Source organism: Syngnathus acus, chromosome 15, assembly GCF_901709675.1.
Source record: "Syngnathus acus chromosome 15, fSynAcu1.2, whole genome shotgun sequence".
Classification (NCBI taxonomy): domain Eukaryota; kingdom Metazoa; phylum Chordata; class Actinopteri; order Syngnathiformes; family Syngnathidae; genus Syngnathus; species Syngnathus acus.
The window spans coordinates 6,291,563-6,306,185 of NC_051100.1; the positions used below are offsets into that span (position 1 = coordinate 6,291,563).

At 38.3% G+C, this 14,623-nt stretch overlaps 1 protein-coding gene across 2 annotated transcripts in view; it reads right to left on the bottom strand.

The window, feature by feature from the left end:
- thada (THADA armadillo repeat containing) overlaps nt 1-14,623 on the bottom strand; it is a 36,733-nt gene that overhangs the window by 8,908 nt on the left and 13,202 nt on the right. For both annotated transcript variants that reach the window (XM_037271006.1, XM_037271005.1), the window contains exons 24-31: nt 14,109-14,231; nt 13,838-13,960; nt 13,411-13,502; nt 12,478-12,567; nt 11,430-11,561; nt 6,212-6,380; nt 3,736-3,839; nt 2,764-2,846 (exon numbers count right to left, since the gene is read on the bottom strand). In XM_037271006.1, the coding sequence (XP_037126901.1) occupies nt 2,764-2,846; nt 3,736-3,839; nt 6,212-6,380; nt 11,430-11,561; nt 12,478-12,567; nt 13,411-13,502; nt 13,838-13,960; nt 14,109-14,231 (916 nt within the window). The remainder of the gene's footprint in view (nt 1-2,763; nt 2,847-3,735; nt 3,840-6,211; nt 6,381-11,429; nt 11,562-12,477; nt 12,568-13,410; nt 13,503-13,837; nt 13,961-14,108; nt 14,232-14,623) is intronic.

Genomic DNA, 14,623 nt, shown 5'->3' on the forward strand with positions numbered 1-14,623 from the left:
TAGATTCATATAAAAAACAAAAAAACATTTTAACTGGAACCAGTACACATATACACATGCAACTGTTTAGCTTCCGTAATACAAATATTACTCATATTTGATATCCATCACAGTCATACAAACCTTACCGTTTCCTCTGAAATGCAGAAGAAATGTTGATGGCATTTTAGTAACTTGATACTCTTCAAAGGCTGCACTCCTGCCTACAGTAATTCTCCATCGCCCCACATAGACCTTGCTTTGACAGCCAAGTCTATCACATGTAGGCACACACATTGAAACTAATGCAACTCAATCCGCCACTGCAGCACAAGTCAAAATGTGAGCTGACAAAAGAGCGGGAAATGCAGCATTCCTGCAGAGATGGGCTGCTTTACTGTGGAGACAGGCCAGGTTACTATGGAACCGGATACTCAAAAGCGGGTCCGGGGCCAAACAGCCATAATCTAATGGGTATAATGGTGGGCAGGAACACAGTAATGACACCAATGACGAAGGGAGGATGACTGAAGTCGACATGTCGTATGTAAATACTGCTGCCATTGGATACAAATCAACTGTCAAGACTAGTAAAGAGAGAAATGTGCTACATGGTGGAGGAAGTAAATACAAACTAAAAAAGATCAGTAGTCACAGCCGGAATGTTGATTTTACAATGAATGGTATGTATCGAAATATGTGAGGGTGTACCAAGCCAAGGGCTTGGGTCATGTGATCCATCATATCTGATCACAAATAACACTTGTTTTCACAAAGCTGTGTGTGTTCAAATCTAATTATAAGTCAGAGGGCAGAGCTATCACATGTAGTTTTTATTGCATTTTGTTTTGGTTGCATTATAAGTTGGCAGCAAGTTGACATAGCCAGTATGGTGCAAACCTCAGTTCCAATCTTAATACCCTTACAAACAATAAATGATCAGGGTGTCATCAATAAGTATCAGTTCTCCAGACTTGGATCCCCATCTGATCAGATACAAGAAATACCAATTTAAATGATTATTTTCATGTCATAATGGTCAAGAAAGGGGTCATTGACCTGTGCAAAATAACTGTTATTGATGTCATTTTTGTGGGCAAGAGGATACTTGTGCCAGATGTAATGAAATTCCTTCATGGCATTCCTGAGATATCACGTTCACATGAATAGGCCGCACGGACGGGCAACCCGAGAACATATCGAATCTTATTACAGCTGGTGCAAATGCTTTAAAATCAGGAGTGCTATTTGAACATGTTACAGTGCATCAGCATGAAATCCGACTGTGTCCGACATGGCTGTGACATAAAGATTAAGAGTCATTAATAACAAAAGCAAAATATGTTAAGTTGTATGAAGTCGTACATGAGGCAAGTCAACTTTGTGTGTCTTTCTACAGAAGAGCCCACAGCCCTGTGAAAGTGGCAGTTAAAGGGGCTTGGCTGTCTCAAGCTGGAACCTTGGCAAGACGCGTGCACGTGCTCTTACACGCCAGCACACAGCTGGATTTCACATCAACTTCCACCATCATTAACCAAACTGTGAAAAACAAACCCCAGACACTGTGTGTGTGTGTGTGTGCGTGCGTGCGTGTGTTTGCATGTACTTTCTGACAAGAGAAATAAATAGCAGTTGGTTATGTAGTCATTTCGTTCGACACACTTCCCCTTTAATGTCTTCTTTACCAATTCAGACAGTTAAGACAGTTGAGACCAAATACAGAGCCACCAAAGAAACGTGACCTTTTTCAGAGGATAGACTTTTTTTTTTTTTTGTGGGAGAGAGTAGTGAATTTCGATTGGCTGGTGCAGATTTAGGGCAGTAAAAGCACATCTTGAAGTTCAACGATGAGTGAAAGTAGCGAATTATGGGGGAAAGCAAGCTGTCAGCGATGAATATCAATCACGTAGTGTGGTTGATGAAGGGCTAAGTTTTCTGGGTGTTTTGCTTGTGTCAAACAAGTCCAAAATAAGGATATTCACAAAACAAATAAAAAAGAAAACAAACTAAAAATAATAGGCCTGTAATCATATTCATGTAAATGTAGACTGAAACTTTTATAATTTATGTTCATTGGGTGTCATTCTTAATGATGGTGATGCTGTGTAAAAAACTCGCTCCTGAAACTGTCGAAGAAAACCGCAAAATGTCTCTCTTACTTCCAGTGTGAATATTGTTTCAGAACAGAAAAAGGAAATGCATTTGATGAGGCTACATAAAAAAAAAAAAACACTTCAATGAAAGGATTATAAAAACAGAGCAGGAATCCACCTCTAGCAGAAAAGAGGGAAAACAGACTAATAATAGAGGCATGAAAAGGTGCGTAAGTAAGAGGGAAGGTGCTTATTTTGTTATGTAAGGGGCCACATCGGGTTAAGCCTGGTCTTGAATCTACTGGCTTGTTTTAAGAAATCCTCGGTATTTCCACTGTCAAATGCAAACATGTGTTCAGCACATGGCCAACCGAAAACACAAGTTCCTCACCCTCTCTGCTCTCCTCTCTTTTTTTCCTAGCACTCAATAAACTGGGTCAAAGGCACAAACCCACCATCTGTCTGAGATTGCACGCCTTTGGTTTCACATTCCTCCTGAGGAGACCCCCACTGAGATGGCTCGGCACACATGTACACACAGATACACAATTACAAATCCACAAAGACTTCTCTGAATGCTTTTAGGCATGACTTTTGTTAAGAGTCGCTCAGAGGGAGCAAACGTTGCACGCTCATCAATATATATATAGTATCTCATTCTATATCAATCATTCTGTTCAGATTTACTCACCACACAGAAGAGTAATTTTTGGCCCACACAGACAGACCAGGACATCCAGAAAGGCCCCTCTGGTGACCACACAGATATTAGCTCTTAAAAGAGATGAGGAAAAAGAGAAATGGAATTACTTTTTGTTTTATATTTGCTGTTCGGACTCCTATGAATCCGATACAATATGATTAAAACACATCAGTCGTTCATTTGATTTTGGTCTACACACAGACGAAACAGTTAATGAAATAAAAATCCACAAGGGTTAAAGAAATAACTTGAATCTGACAAATGAAAAAATTATGAAAATTAACCATTGAAAATCAGACAATACTTTTCAATAGGAATTTATTTTAAAAAACAAACTTGTGAAAAAGTCTTTGACAAAATGATGGTAACGTTCCAAAATTCGGCCACTGCATTTAACACATCACGTAATGAAGCTGACAAGTTGACCTGACACGTAGCAGGGGGCGATTTATAGAGCCTGGGGTGAGGTTATTTGTGTGTGTGTGTGTGTTTAAGTCAGTAATGTACTGGTTCTGGCTGCATGAACACAAAACCAATCTTGCTGCTTTAGTAAGCAAGAATTCACCTTGTCATCCTAATTAAGACTCATCAGTGTAACCATGCAAAGCTAGCAGGGCTACTGTTGCTAACCCAGTGACCCTGCTGATCAGATGAGAAAACAGACCCTGGACTGACCCCAGCTAGGAAATAAAAAGAGAGGGGCGGGGTTGCAGCCGGCCCGTAATCTGTGCTTCATCTCAATACTTTAATTTTGGGTAAGAGGTCCAGAGGTAGAGGGGGGGGGGGGGTGTCCAGGTAGGACAGACGGCAGTCCCTTTGAAATCGAAGTCTCGGCAGGACATGAAGCGGACATGGTCAGGGAGGGGACGACCGGTGGGACAAGGAACTATTCTTCTGCTGGGGGATTTGGGAGGGACGGAGGAGGGATGCTTATCTGTACGTGCATGTGTCTAAGATTACCGGGAGGCCAGCCACATGCGCTGAAGGACAGCTTCACCGATTCCATTTCCTGCTGGCAGGGGTCTGTGTGACTCACTCTGGTAAGACTGAAGCAGAAACAGCACCTGCAAAAACATTTAAATACACACATAAACATTCTTTATTAACCAACAGTCATAACTGACTAGTTATCTTCGGGTGAGTGTGTTTGGTTAATTTGCACATGTCAATTCTTTTTGTACACATGGCCCAAAAAGTAATATCATACACAAAGAAGTGCATGATAGCTACTACAGGACATTTTCAAAATGTGTGTCAAAAATGTAAAGCCATCTCGGATTAAAATTTGCTGTAGGCAAATGTAATTAAGGTCTTTCAGTAGTCTTTTCGCTTTTATCAAAAATGTTTCTGTGGCTCCGCCTAAACATGTTCAACAAAATATGATAATCTGTACACAATGAGTGGCATAGCAAGATCAATATTTTGTCAAACTGGACTTTCATCTCGTTTTAGAAACAAGCACTTCATATACAGTATTATGGAATATCTCACATACAACTTAATATACAATACTTATCATAATGCAGTACTAACAATGCGAGTGTGAGAAAATATTCCCTACATAAAATAGAATGCTCAAGTGACGGCGTGTGATGCGACTGGTGGTTGGGAGTTTTCAAAGGCCAGAAGACTGGCTAACTAGCTGACTGGCTGGCTGGCTGGGTGGCTGACTGGCTGGGATGTGTATTCTGGGATTTGGTAAGTATACTCTTTAGGTCTGGGCCACGGCCACAGACAAATAGGAAGCCATTCATTACACTATGCAGAGAAGGCAACGCGGGGAAAAACCAGGCTGACCACGTTGCACTGAGCCTGCTCTGCTTCTTCTGTTCTCCTGCAGTTTCCACACCGAGGCAACACCCAGTGGGTCACAAAAACAGCCTGGAAGAGCTTGCACCCTCTTTCTTCTGTTGTCATTTTATAAAGGGCTTTTCCATTACAAGGAGCCAGTGTCAAATGGAATCCCAAACCAAATATGGAACCGTTCAAACGCTTTTACAAACGTGCTAGTCGGGGATGGCTTACGTCTTGCGAGCCACAGTGGATATGAAAGGACAGTAAAAACATTCCTTTTTTTTTCTCTCAAACTTTTAAAAATATTTCGATAACTGATTTAAATAAATGATTCTATGATAGTTTTTTATATTAATAGTCATTAGTAATTCTCTATGAAATACAATACTATATTTATAGATCTTTGTATTCATACAGTATTTGAGAAGCAGAGGAAGCCACAAGTTCATCTCAGTTGTAGTATTCAAATTTCCCAGTTTCATTCATTCATTGACGGGGCTGGGAAGTCCCTGCAAGGCATTTCAACAGACTAGATCCAGACCAGGAAGGAGAAAGTGGAATATTTATAGAAAAAGCAGCCTCCGTCTTCCTACTTGCATATAAACTACAGAATGAAACTGATACTAAAGTTAGTAGTATGTGTGTGTGTGTGTTTGGGGGGGGGGGGGGGCAAATACAACTATACCATCACAAATCAATGGCTGTAGAAAATCATGTAATTACCCAAAATATGGAAAAACAATGACACCAGAGTATTAAAAAACGGTCAAACGTGTGGCAAACAGAGGCTCCAGAAAACCAGAAGAATACAGTTGATGCAAATGAGGTCATCTATTATAACTAATATAGTTGTGTTTTCATGCTTCAAAATATGCCCATTATTTAAAGTCAACGTTAAAAAAAAAAAAAGAGACAGGTGCAACACTTTTTTTTTTCCCCAGTAAGTTTAAAACATGGAGCTGTATTTCCGTATGTGAATCTGCGTAGCAAAGAGCCTTAATCCGTATTTTGGCCTGGTAAAAATAGTGGTGGTGGATGTGAGCTCCATTCAGACTCTGTTATCAGCCTGCCCCGCAGTCCCTCCTACTGCCGCAACCACAGACTGACCACATGATGCAGTGAGCATGCAAGCACATGCGCATACAAACACACTTGTGTATGTCAATTCATGGCTTGGTCTACTAAAACATAAGCACTATGGCATATAAATTGGCATACGCATAAAACCTAAGAAATGTTGAAGTTTGGCCAGAGCCAATTAGGCAACAAAAAAACAAACAAACCAATAAAGCAGGAAAAAAATGAAAAAGCTATTGTCTGTATTTTTGTTTAAAAAAGAAAACATACATATATATGTATATATGTGTGTGTGTGTATAGATAGATAGATAGATAGATAGATAGATAGATAGATAGATAGATAGATAGATAGATAGATAGATAGATAGATAGATAGATAGATAGATAGATAGATAGATAGATAGATAGATAGATAGATAGATAGATAGATAGATAGATAGATAGATAGATAGATAGATAGATAGATAGATAGATAGATAGATAGATAGATAAAATCATATATATATCGTATATAAAATATATCATATATATATAAAACACAAACACACACACACAATGCAAACCTGTAGTAGGGTCCCATGAATGTAATTGTGTTGGATGTGGGGTTCTGGGCCTTGAGGAAGCTCTTGAAGCAAAGAGTGTACAGTTGACGAGACCTGTGTGACGAGCACAAAAGGAACGAGGGCTCGTGCTGCCATCTCTCTAGTCCGATATACAGCTGAACGGCCACATCTGTACAACAAACACACACAGAGTAACAGTAACAGTCACAACCCATGAGAAACCCTCATCAAATAAAAATCTAAACAGCCTAAGAAATGTTTTTTTGGGGACAAAAACACCATTCATCTGGTTCATTTTTTTTTTTAAATTTACGAGTGTAAACATTTTTACTCTAAAGAAGACAAAGCACAATACTTCTCTGTTGCATTCGACATAGTGCTTCTTTAATAAAAACAACTTCACCCTTAGACACGCGCACAAGATAGTGCCAATGCTGCCGGGGGAACTTTATGCTTTAAGGGATGTTGGTGACGGTATTACAATTAGTGGCAAAAAAAAAGGCTGGTTTAGCTGGGCAAAAATAAGTGGAAGCTATGTATAGTGGCAATAAATCATTACAAAGGAATGCAGAGAATAAAATGAAAGCCAACTTTTTGGGCTTTGGCAAGACGTAATGTCAGATATGGATAGAAGCCCAGTTACATCTTCAGATATTTTCTTTTTAAACAAATCATATTCCGCGTAAAAAAATAGAAACGGATATAAGGCTAGAGGACTGAACAAACAACAATCCTGTTGATAAACAAAATGAGGCCATTTAGATGAAGAAGTCAATGGCTGGCTGAAATAATAACACAACAAATTGTTTAACTGTATATGCTGTTAAATATCTATTTACTTGTATGCAGAGCCACACACACTTTTGTTCCTTATTTTGCTCCCGACCACTTTCTATTTAAGGCGCAGATGTTAACTATCTTTTGTAATTTGTCTCAATGAAACTCTTGCGAAAGGAAATGACAGTTTGGGACGGAGTAATTTTAGCTCCAGAGCTATGTCCAATGGGGTTCGGGTATGAAAGTTGTTGACTGGCATGGGTGAGTCTCATCTGGGCTTCATTTGAAAGAAAACTCTTCAAATGGTTTCCTGTACAGGGAATTGAGCATGTTGTTGGATAAACAAACTCAAGCGCCCAAGTGTGTCACTGGGGAATGAACACATGTTAGGAAGTGGAGTGGTGACTCATTTCAAATAAGAGGGCTCCATTTGGCCATTCACACAAAATGTCGATCGCTGGGAGTGATACGATTGCAAAAAAACACCCTTGCCGCCTCTATTTACTTATTCCCAAAAAAGAGAAAACGAAAAACAAAACACAATTCCCTTAGTGTTTACAATCAAATATGTACCGTAATTTTCGGACTATAAGTCGCGGTTTCTTTTCATAGTTTGGGTGGGGGGGCGACTTATACTCAGGAGCGATTTATATACATATATATGGGTTTTTTTCACTTTTTTGGGCATTTTATGACTGGTGCGACTTATACTCCGGTGCGACTTATAGTCCGAAAATTACGGTATATTATACAGTGTTTATTATTGTAAATCAATGAGTTCAATTTTTATTCATGTGTACAATGTATTTTATTGTCATTGCGGTTTGTGGCTGTATGGTAACAAAATTTATCAGCAAAACTTTGGAAGACAAAAACTGCTGGCAATATTGAGTGTTACATTTTCATGCTTATTTCTCATTCAATAATTTAATACATTTTCTTTTCCTGTAATTTGAGCCCAAACATTTATGATGTGTCACTGTGTACCATCAGTCTAGACCAAAGTCTGATAAGATAAGTTGGAAATGAAAAAGCTTTACCTTTGGAAATGATACAGTGCAAGGGCATTACCGAGCCCCCCCTGACCAGACAAGAGAAATGTGATGGGAGTATCGTAAAAGCAAGAAGGGAGAAGAGATGTCTGGACTGCTATCGTCAATCACGTAACTCTGAAGCTTTGCCATTAAAAAAGGAACGAGGGAGAGGAAAAATAGAGACATTGTTGGAGATGAGACACACCTGTTGTTCAGCACTAGAAAAAGGATCAGTCTAAGGAAAAATGTTACACGAGACTTGCGAAATGTAAATAAATGTAAACAATTTAGATGGTGGCTGGAGGGAGTGGCAGTTATTCACATCATCAGGCGTGTTCACACATGCTTGATAAAGATAGGGGGGGTAGACAAAACACGATGAGCGGGCCGGATGCTAATTTTAACATTGTCAACATGTGTTCTTCATTTTGGGTGGATACATTCACCACATAACTTCTCTGACAGTCGAGCAGCAAGTTAGAATTCAGATATCAATGAGGGAGAGAACCATGATATGGATCAATTTATGAGTAAATAGGGTGAATTTCGCAAAAAAAAAAAGGAATTTTGGAAAATATTATGGGAAAGTGAAGGCAGATGAGTTTTAGCAAGTCATCTTCATATCATCTAAATTAAAAATATTTAATAAGTATCAATACTATTATTAATAATAATTGATAATAACTGTTATATTAATGTGTATATAGTTCAAATATAATACATCTGATGTTTTATTAATTCATACTCTTTTGATTTGTAAATTGTTGTGTATGAAGCGGAGGCATAGTGAGACATTCAATTTGCGAAAAACTGACTGAAAATTTGTATTTGGAATGATGCGGGAAGACGTTTGGTCATTGGTAGAAGTTTAGTTTGTATTGTCCAATGCGCAAAGGGCTTTGACTTCCAGGTCAGGCCTGATTTGCAGGTGCAGGACATGAACATGTCGGAATAATATTTACAGACGTCTCCATCTCAGGAATGTGAAAAATGAAGCACAGTTTCCCATTCGCCTGAAAGCTTGACTCCCCAGTAAACGGAGATAAAAACACTCGCAATCTAATCACTAAGTCTGACATTAGACAGCACAAACAACAAAAACGTTTTCAAAACAAAAACTTCCAACTAAGGCCATGTCCACAAATTCACGAATATCTTCAAAACATAAACAGGATTTTCCTCGCACAAGGTAAACACCTCTACAAAAGTATTAGAACAAACAGTAAGTGCCTTTTTTTCCCCTCTGAAGACTGAAAACATTTGGGTTTATTATCAAAATAACAGAAAAGCTTTTAATGCCAGGCATGGTCTGGATCTGATATCATTCTTGTCTTTGTTATGAAATACCACCTTTGTAGGTGAGCAAGAAGTATTGTAACAGACTTAAAATAGTCAGACAATAATATGATGGGACTAATAGCAAATCATGATGACAATTTTGAATCGAATAGTCATCCATCTCAATCGAACATAATCGAATCATTCCAAATAAAAATGTACCGTTCTCTAACGGTATCATCTTTATAGTCTTTTATTGGAGATATGCACACCACAATAGTTTAGACTACTGGGATAAAGATATTCTTGCAAAAGAAAAAAATATTGACTTTATTTCCACTACAAATTGACAGACAAAATGTTTCTGCGTTCATTGGGTCTCTAACCTTGTGCTAAATCATGATAACAAGTGAGTCCGTGCCAGAAGAAGCCTCGCAAGCCCAAACCATGAAATTACATCCACTGTTTTATAAAGTTAAGCTTCAACAGTCATACACTCACATTTAGAATACATCTTTGGGATATTACTAAAAGACATTAAGAAATAAAGTCGTATAGCAAATATGGAGTCACCTTCATGTTTTAGCAATACTGTGGCAACTTTTAATAGGGGCTCCTAAAATGCTTGGGGCGAGTCTTCCCATTTTTACCCACACACAATAGAAGGCCTGACAAAGTACTATCAGCTGATTCATCCTATAATCTGATGCCATCTATCCCGAAAGGCACAAATCAGCGCTCATCTACAGTACAAGCCCAGAAGACAAATATATTTAATTGAGCATATCACATGCGCACTCATATCTGTCATTGCAGAAATAGAACTTGTGCAAGTAAGATGGCATTCGTCTACTGTGGTGTTAACAGTTTACATGCTGGATATCATGTCACACATTTCCAATGAAGACTGCTGAGTTTTGAAATATCTCTGAAATAACTTTTTCTAGAGACTGTGGGAATGAAAGGGCAAAACACAATGTAGGCAATTTAAAAAAAAATACTGTATGTGTGTCGAGACGGACATAGCCTCAGTCTGCAACACTATTTTTGTTCAAATAAAAAAACAAAACAATTTGTTTCATTTTTAGAATCACCAGTACACTGAGTTTAAGGCAGATAGAATAAATAAAAACAACTGCTATCTTATGGGAATATAACTTTGTGTATAATTTGCAAAGGAACCAGTGCAAAGAAAAAGAAAATAATCTGCTACACAACGTTTAGACTACATGTGTTATGTCTTGATGATTGTATGTTTCCATACTTAGAAAGGCAGCACAGCTCAGTCAAACTTTGTTTGAGAAGTTTATCGTGAGCAGGTGTGTGACCCTCTTGATGTGATAAAGCATTCCAGTAGCCTGCAAGTCACATTCTCATTGATAGTGACGACAATAAGGAGGAGGTGCAGATGGAACACTAAGTTGGCTGCTGAGTCAGCCCACACAGATTTGAAACTTGCTCAAGGGCACTTCAACGTTTATGACAGGAGGCAGGTGGAAAGAACAACAACAACAACAAAACGGAGCTGTTCTGTCGGGCTACACATACACAAATTCTTTGAAATCGCCAACAGTATATAATTTAGATTTGTTCTTGAAAACACACATACTCATGTCATTTAGAAGGGATTCCAAATTGTTTTACAACTGCGTTTATTCTTTTTTCTCTCCATTGTCTTCTCAGTTACTCATTAAGCCTGGCATCCAAAACATGCTTAAATGTGTCACTCACATGTTGCCAACAAACCAAAGTGTCACGCTTGACGGTTGAGCTGGAACACATGCAAGACTCTGTGGCAACTAGGCAAACAATAATTTTGGCTTAAAAAAAGCATATGTGTTCTTTGCTGGAATTTTCAAAACGATTTAGATGACATGTGATATGCTGTCCAAAAGAAAAAATAAATCATTCAAGGCAGTCACTCAACTAAGCCACTGACACCAATGGGCAAGTGACGTTCTGAGTCAGACCCGGCCGGAGGGCCACAATAAAAACTTGACCTGGGCTATTGGTACAGCTCCAAATGAATTGCTTGTTGATGTTGCAATTTAATGTCATCAGTGATTATCCATCCACGTCCAGGAGAACTAGCTCTGGATTGGAGTGTACGCCTTCGCCTCATCACGTACCTGATGATGAATGGCGTGAACGGGGCAAGTCCCAGAGGTGAAGAGGAGCCATCCATTGGAGACGGGTAGAGTCGACTGAGCACCAGCAGCAGCAAGAAGAGACTGGGATGCAGCTTGACTTGACCACTGTCACTATACATACATGGATTGGATAGTTATACACTGCACAAATAATACATTTAATTTTAATTAATTTATTTAATAATATTTTTTTTATTGATTAATGTGATTTTACAGTGAGGGCACAAAAACTCACAATGCTGCAAACTGATGATTGTGCTTAAAATAATGCTAGCTTGCGGAAAAAAAAAAAAAAAAAAACAGCGCCAAACGGTAACTAGTTAAACATAAATTAAAAGCAAAAAAAAGCAATAGCTAAAGTGAGAGGACAATACTGTCATTATGATAAAAAAAATTACTTTTACATCAGTATTTGTAAAAGCGACAACAAACTGTTACAGAGTGAAATTTTTAACTTCTACACATTTAACTATGAATTACTATACACTATTCTCTACTGTAGATGATATGGGGAAAGTCATAAAGTTGAGATTAGGTTCCGTGGGAAAACCATGAATGTTTAAACAACCAGCCAAGGGAGTGAGGGGGATTGTGAAAGAGTCCTCAATTAATTGGATCGAAAAGTAAGATAAGGCTGTCTAGAGAGCTGTTAGCTGACTCAAATGCTTTTAAAAAGAGACTTTTGTCCGAGTGGGGAAAGATAAGGTAGATGAGTCTCGGCGGACCAAACTCTTCACTGCAGAAACAAATTGGTGACACATTTGCTCCCTTTTTTTTTTTTTGTTTACCACAAATTGGCTAATTGAGTTAGTGAAACTTTAAACACACTGTAGTGTTCTTTTCATGAAATGGTGAATTCAAAAGTCTTGTCCTTGGTCCATGCAAGAAATGTTTGTTTTGAAGTAGATACAATTAAAGCTCTCTGTAATTTTATCCTCTTGTAGAAATGGTGCATGGACTTAACAAAAAATATGTTAAAGAACAATTACAATTGAGAACGTCAAGGTTGATTCAATGACCCCCTCACCTTTCCACTGAGACAGCTGCCTCCTTGAGCTGGTTAAGAAGAAATGGATACAGGGATGGAAAACGGGTGAAAAACTCACGCCCGGTCATTCTAAAGCGAGACATGCAAGCACAAGGGAACAAGATTATTGGAAAAGAAAAAAAAAAAGCTTATTTTTCTTTTAATAAAACTACAAAATAAAACTACAAAGGTAAAATAAAAGGGGGAAAATAAAACTACAAAGGTAAACAGGTAAAAAAAATAATAACTCCAATAGTAGACATTTATTATAAATGAGTTTACCCGTTCATGTGGAAACTGTTAGACAAAACCAGTTAAAAGTCTCCCACTGATTCTCCAGTGGGATCTAACACTTTAAGCGTTTTAACAGAAGGATAACAAGACATTTAACAATGTGACTGCTTTCCCTTTGCTGAAGTTTACTGTGGAGTTCCGAGTTCCGAGGATTCAGGCAGATTCATCATCATAAAAAAATATAAATTCACAATGAACTGTAATTACTATTCTGATTATACCAATGCGGGTATCTGCAGTATAATTTTGCATTCTTTCTTTTAACTTGAAAATAAGAATATTATGCTTCTAGCAGCTCTAGGAGCATGTAATGAGGTAGGTGGAGGAGAGGGGGCAGAAAAAAATGAACCCACAGTAATGTTACAATAGTGTCCCCTGGTGGTGATTAACCTTTGCATAGTTTTTTTTTTTTTTTTTTTTTTTTTAAGTGTCCACTCAAAACGTATGTGCGGACTCTAAATTGGCTCAAAGTTGAAATATAAAAATAGAAATGGCTGAGTAAATAACTCTTTTGCAACCAGTAATTGTGACCTTTTGATGCTATTTACACAATTTGTATGTGAATGGCTACTGATTTATACGAACTGCAGGCCAATATAAATATTTCATTCTGCCTCAACGGAAACGGGGCCGACCGACCTGTTTTTTTTCGAGTGTTCGTCCCTCCCTTTCTTCACTCCAAAGATCCTTGTGATCAGTGTGCTGAAGAGAAGAGTTGAAGAATTCCTCACCTGAAATAAGAGTGGAAATGGGAGGTAGTATGAAGATAGGAACGCTCTACATCTGTATCTGTGCTTTATAAAAACAAACACGTAAAATTGGCAATACCTGATTTTCCTTCAACATCAAAGTTAACAGCTTCATAAACAAAAATAATAAAAAAAATCACCAGTATATTCACAGTTCACAATTTGGGGGTTTATATCAACGTATCTATGGGGGTCTGAAAATAAAACCAAAAACCTCTGTTTTGTTTTTATGGCATCTTCTATTGATTGATAAATAAAGTCGCCATGTTATATTATGAGACGTCTCGCTTGCAAAAGAAAAACGGATGGCAACTCACTGCCCATATTGGAGAGGTGAAGCCAAGTACAGCAGCCTGCATTCCATCCGACACAAAACAAATGATGTTTTCTCCCAGACGAGTGTCCCTGTAAAGAGCTCTCAGGATGTTCAGAGCGTGGACCTGGAAAGGCAAATACAATAGGCTGGGCATTACGTCACACACTTGCAAAATGAATTCTACTATCAGCGCACATGCCATCAACAAGCTGATTCATCAAATGTCTATATATACAATTAATATCATGACACCACGTGTTGATGTTACAAACCTGAGGAACAGTGGAAGCATCTGTATTTCTGTTTGCCGAAGGCATGGCAAGGGTAATCAGCTCTCTCATGGTCATTTTTAACAGACTGCAACTGGAGGATTTTGGCTCAGAAGAGAGAAGAGCCTGCAGAGAGAAAAAAAAAAAAACCACGACAAATTGTTGAAAAGAAAACAAGAAAATAGCTCCTCATAATTATGCTGAAGATCTTGCCTTATTATTGCAGAGTACATCAAAGTGTACTATTACAGTAAAATATTGAAAATATTCCCTTATCTCCAAAATTACATGACAAGCTTATTTCAAAATGTATGTTTCACTCCAAATGACCATATTTTTCTTTTTTCATTGCTTGGCACACCTGAACAACCAACTGTCGTATTGAAGCTGTGCGAGCTCGGAACAGATTTGCAAACAAGCGGATGAGGGAACGGGAGTGCGAGTTGAAGCACTGCTGTTCTTGGTTTTTGTCAAATAAATGACCAAGATGCATTCCCGCCCCCAACATCCAAAAATAA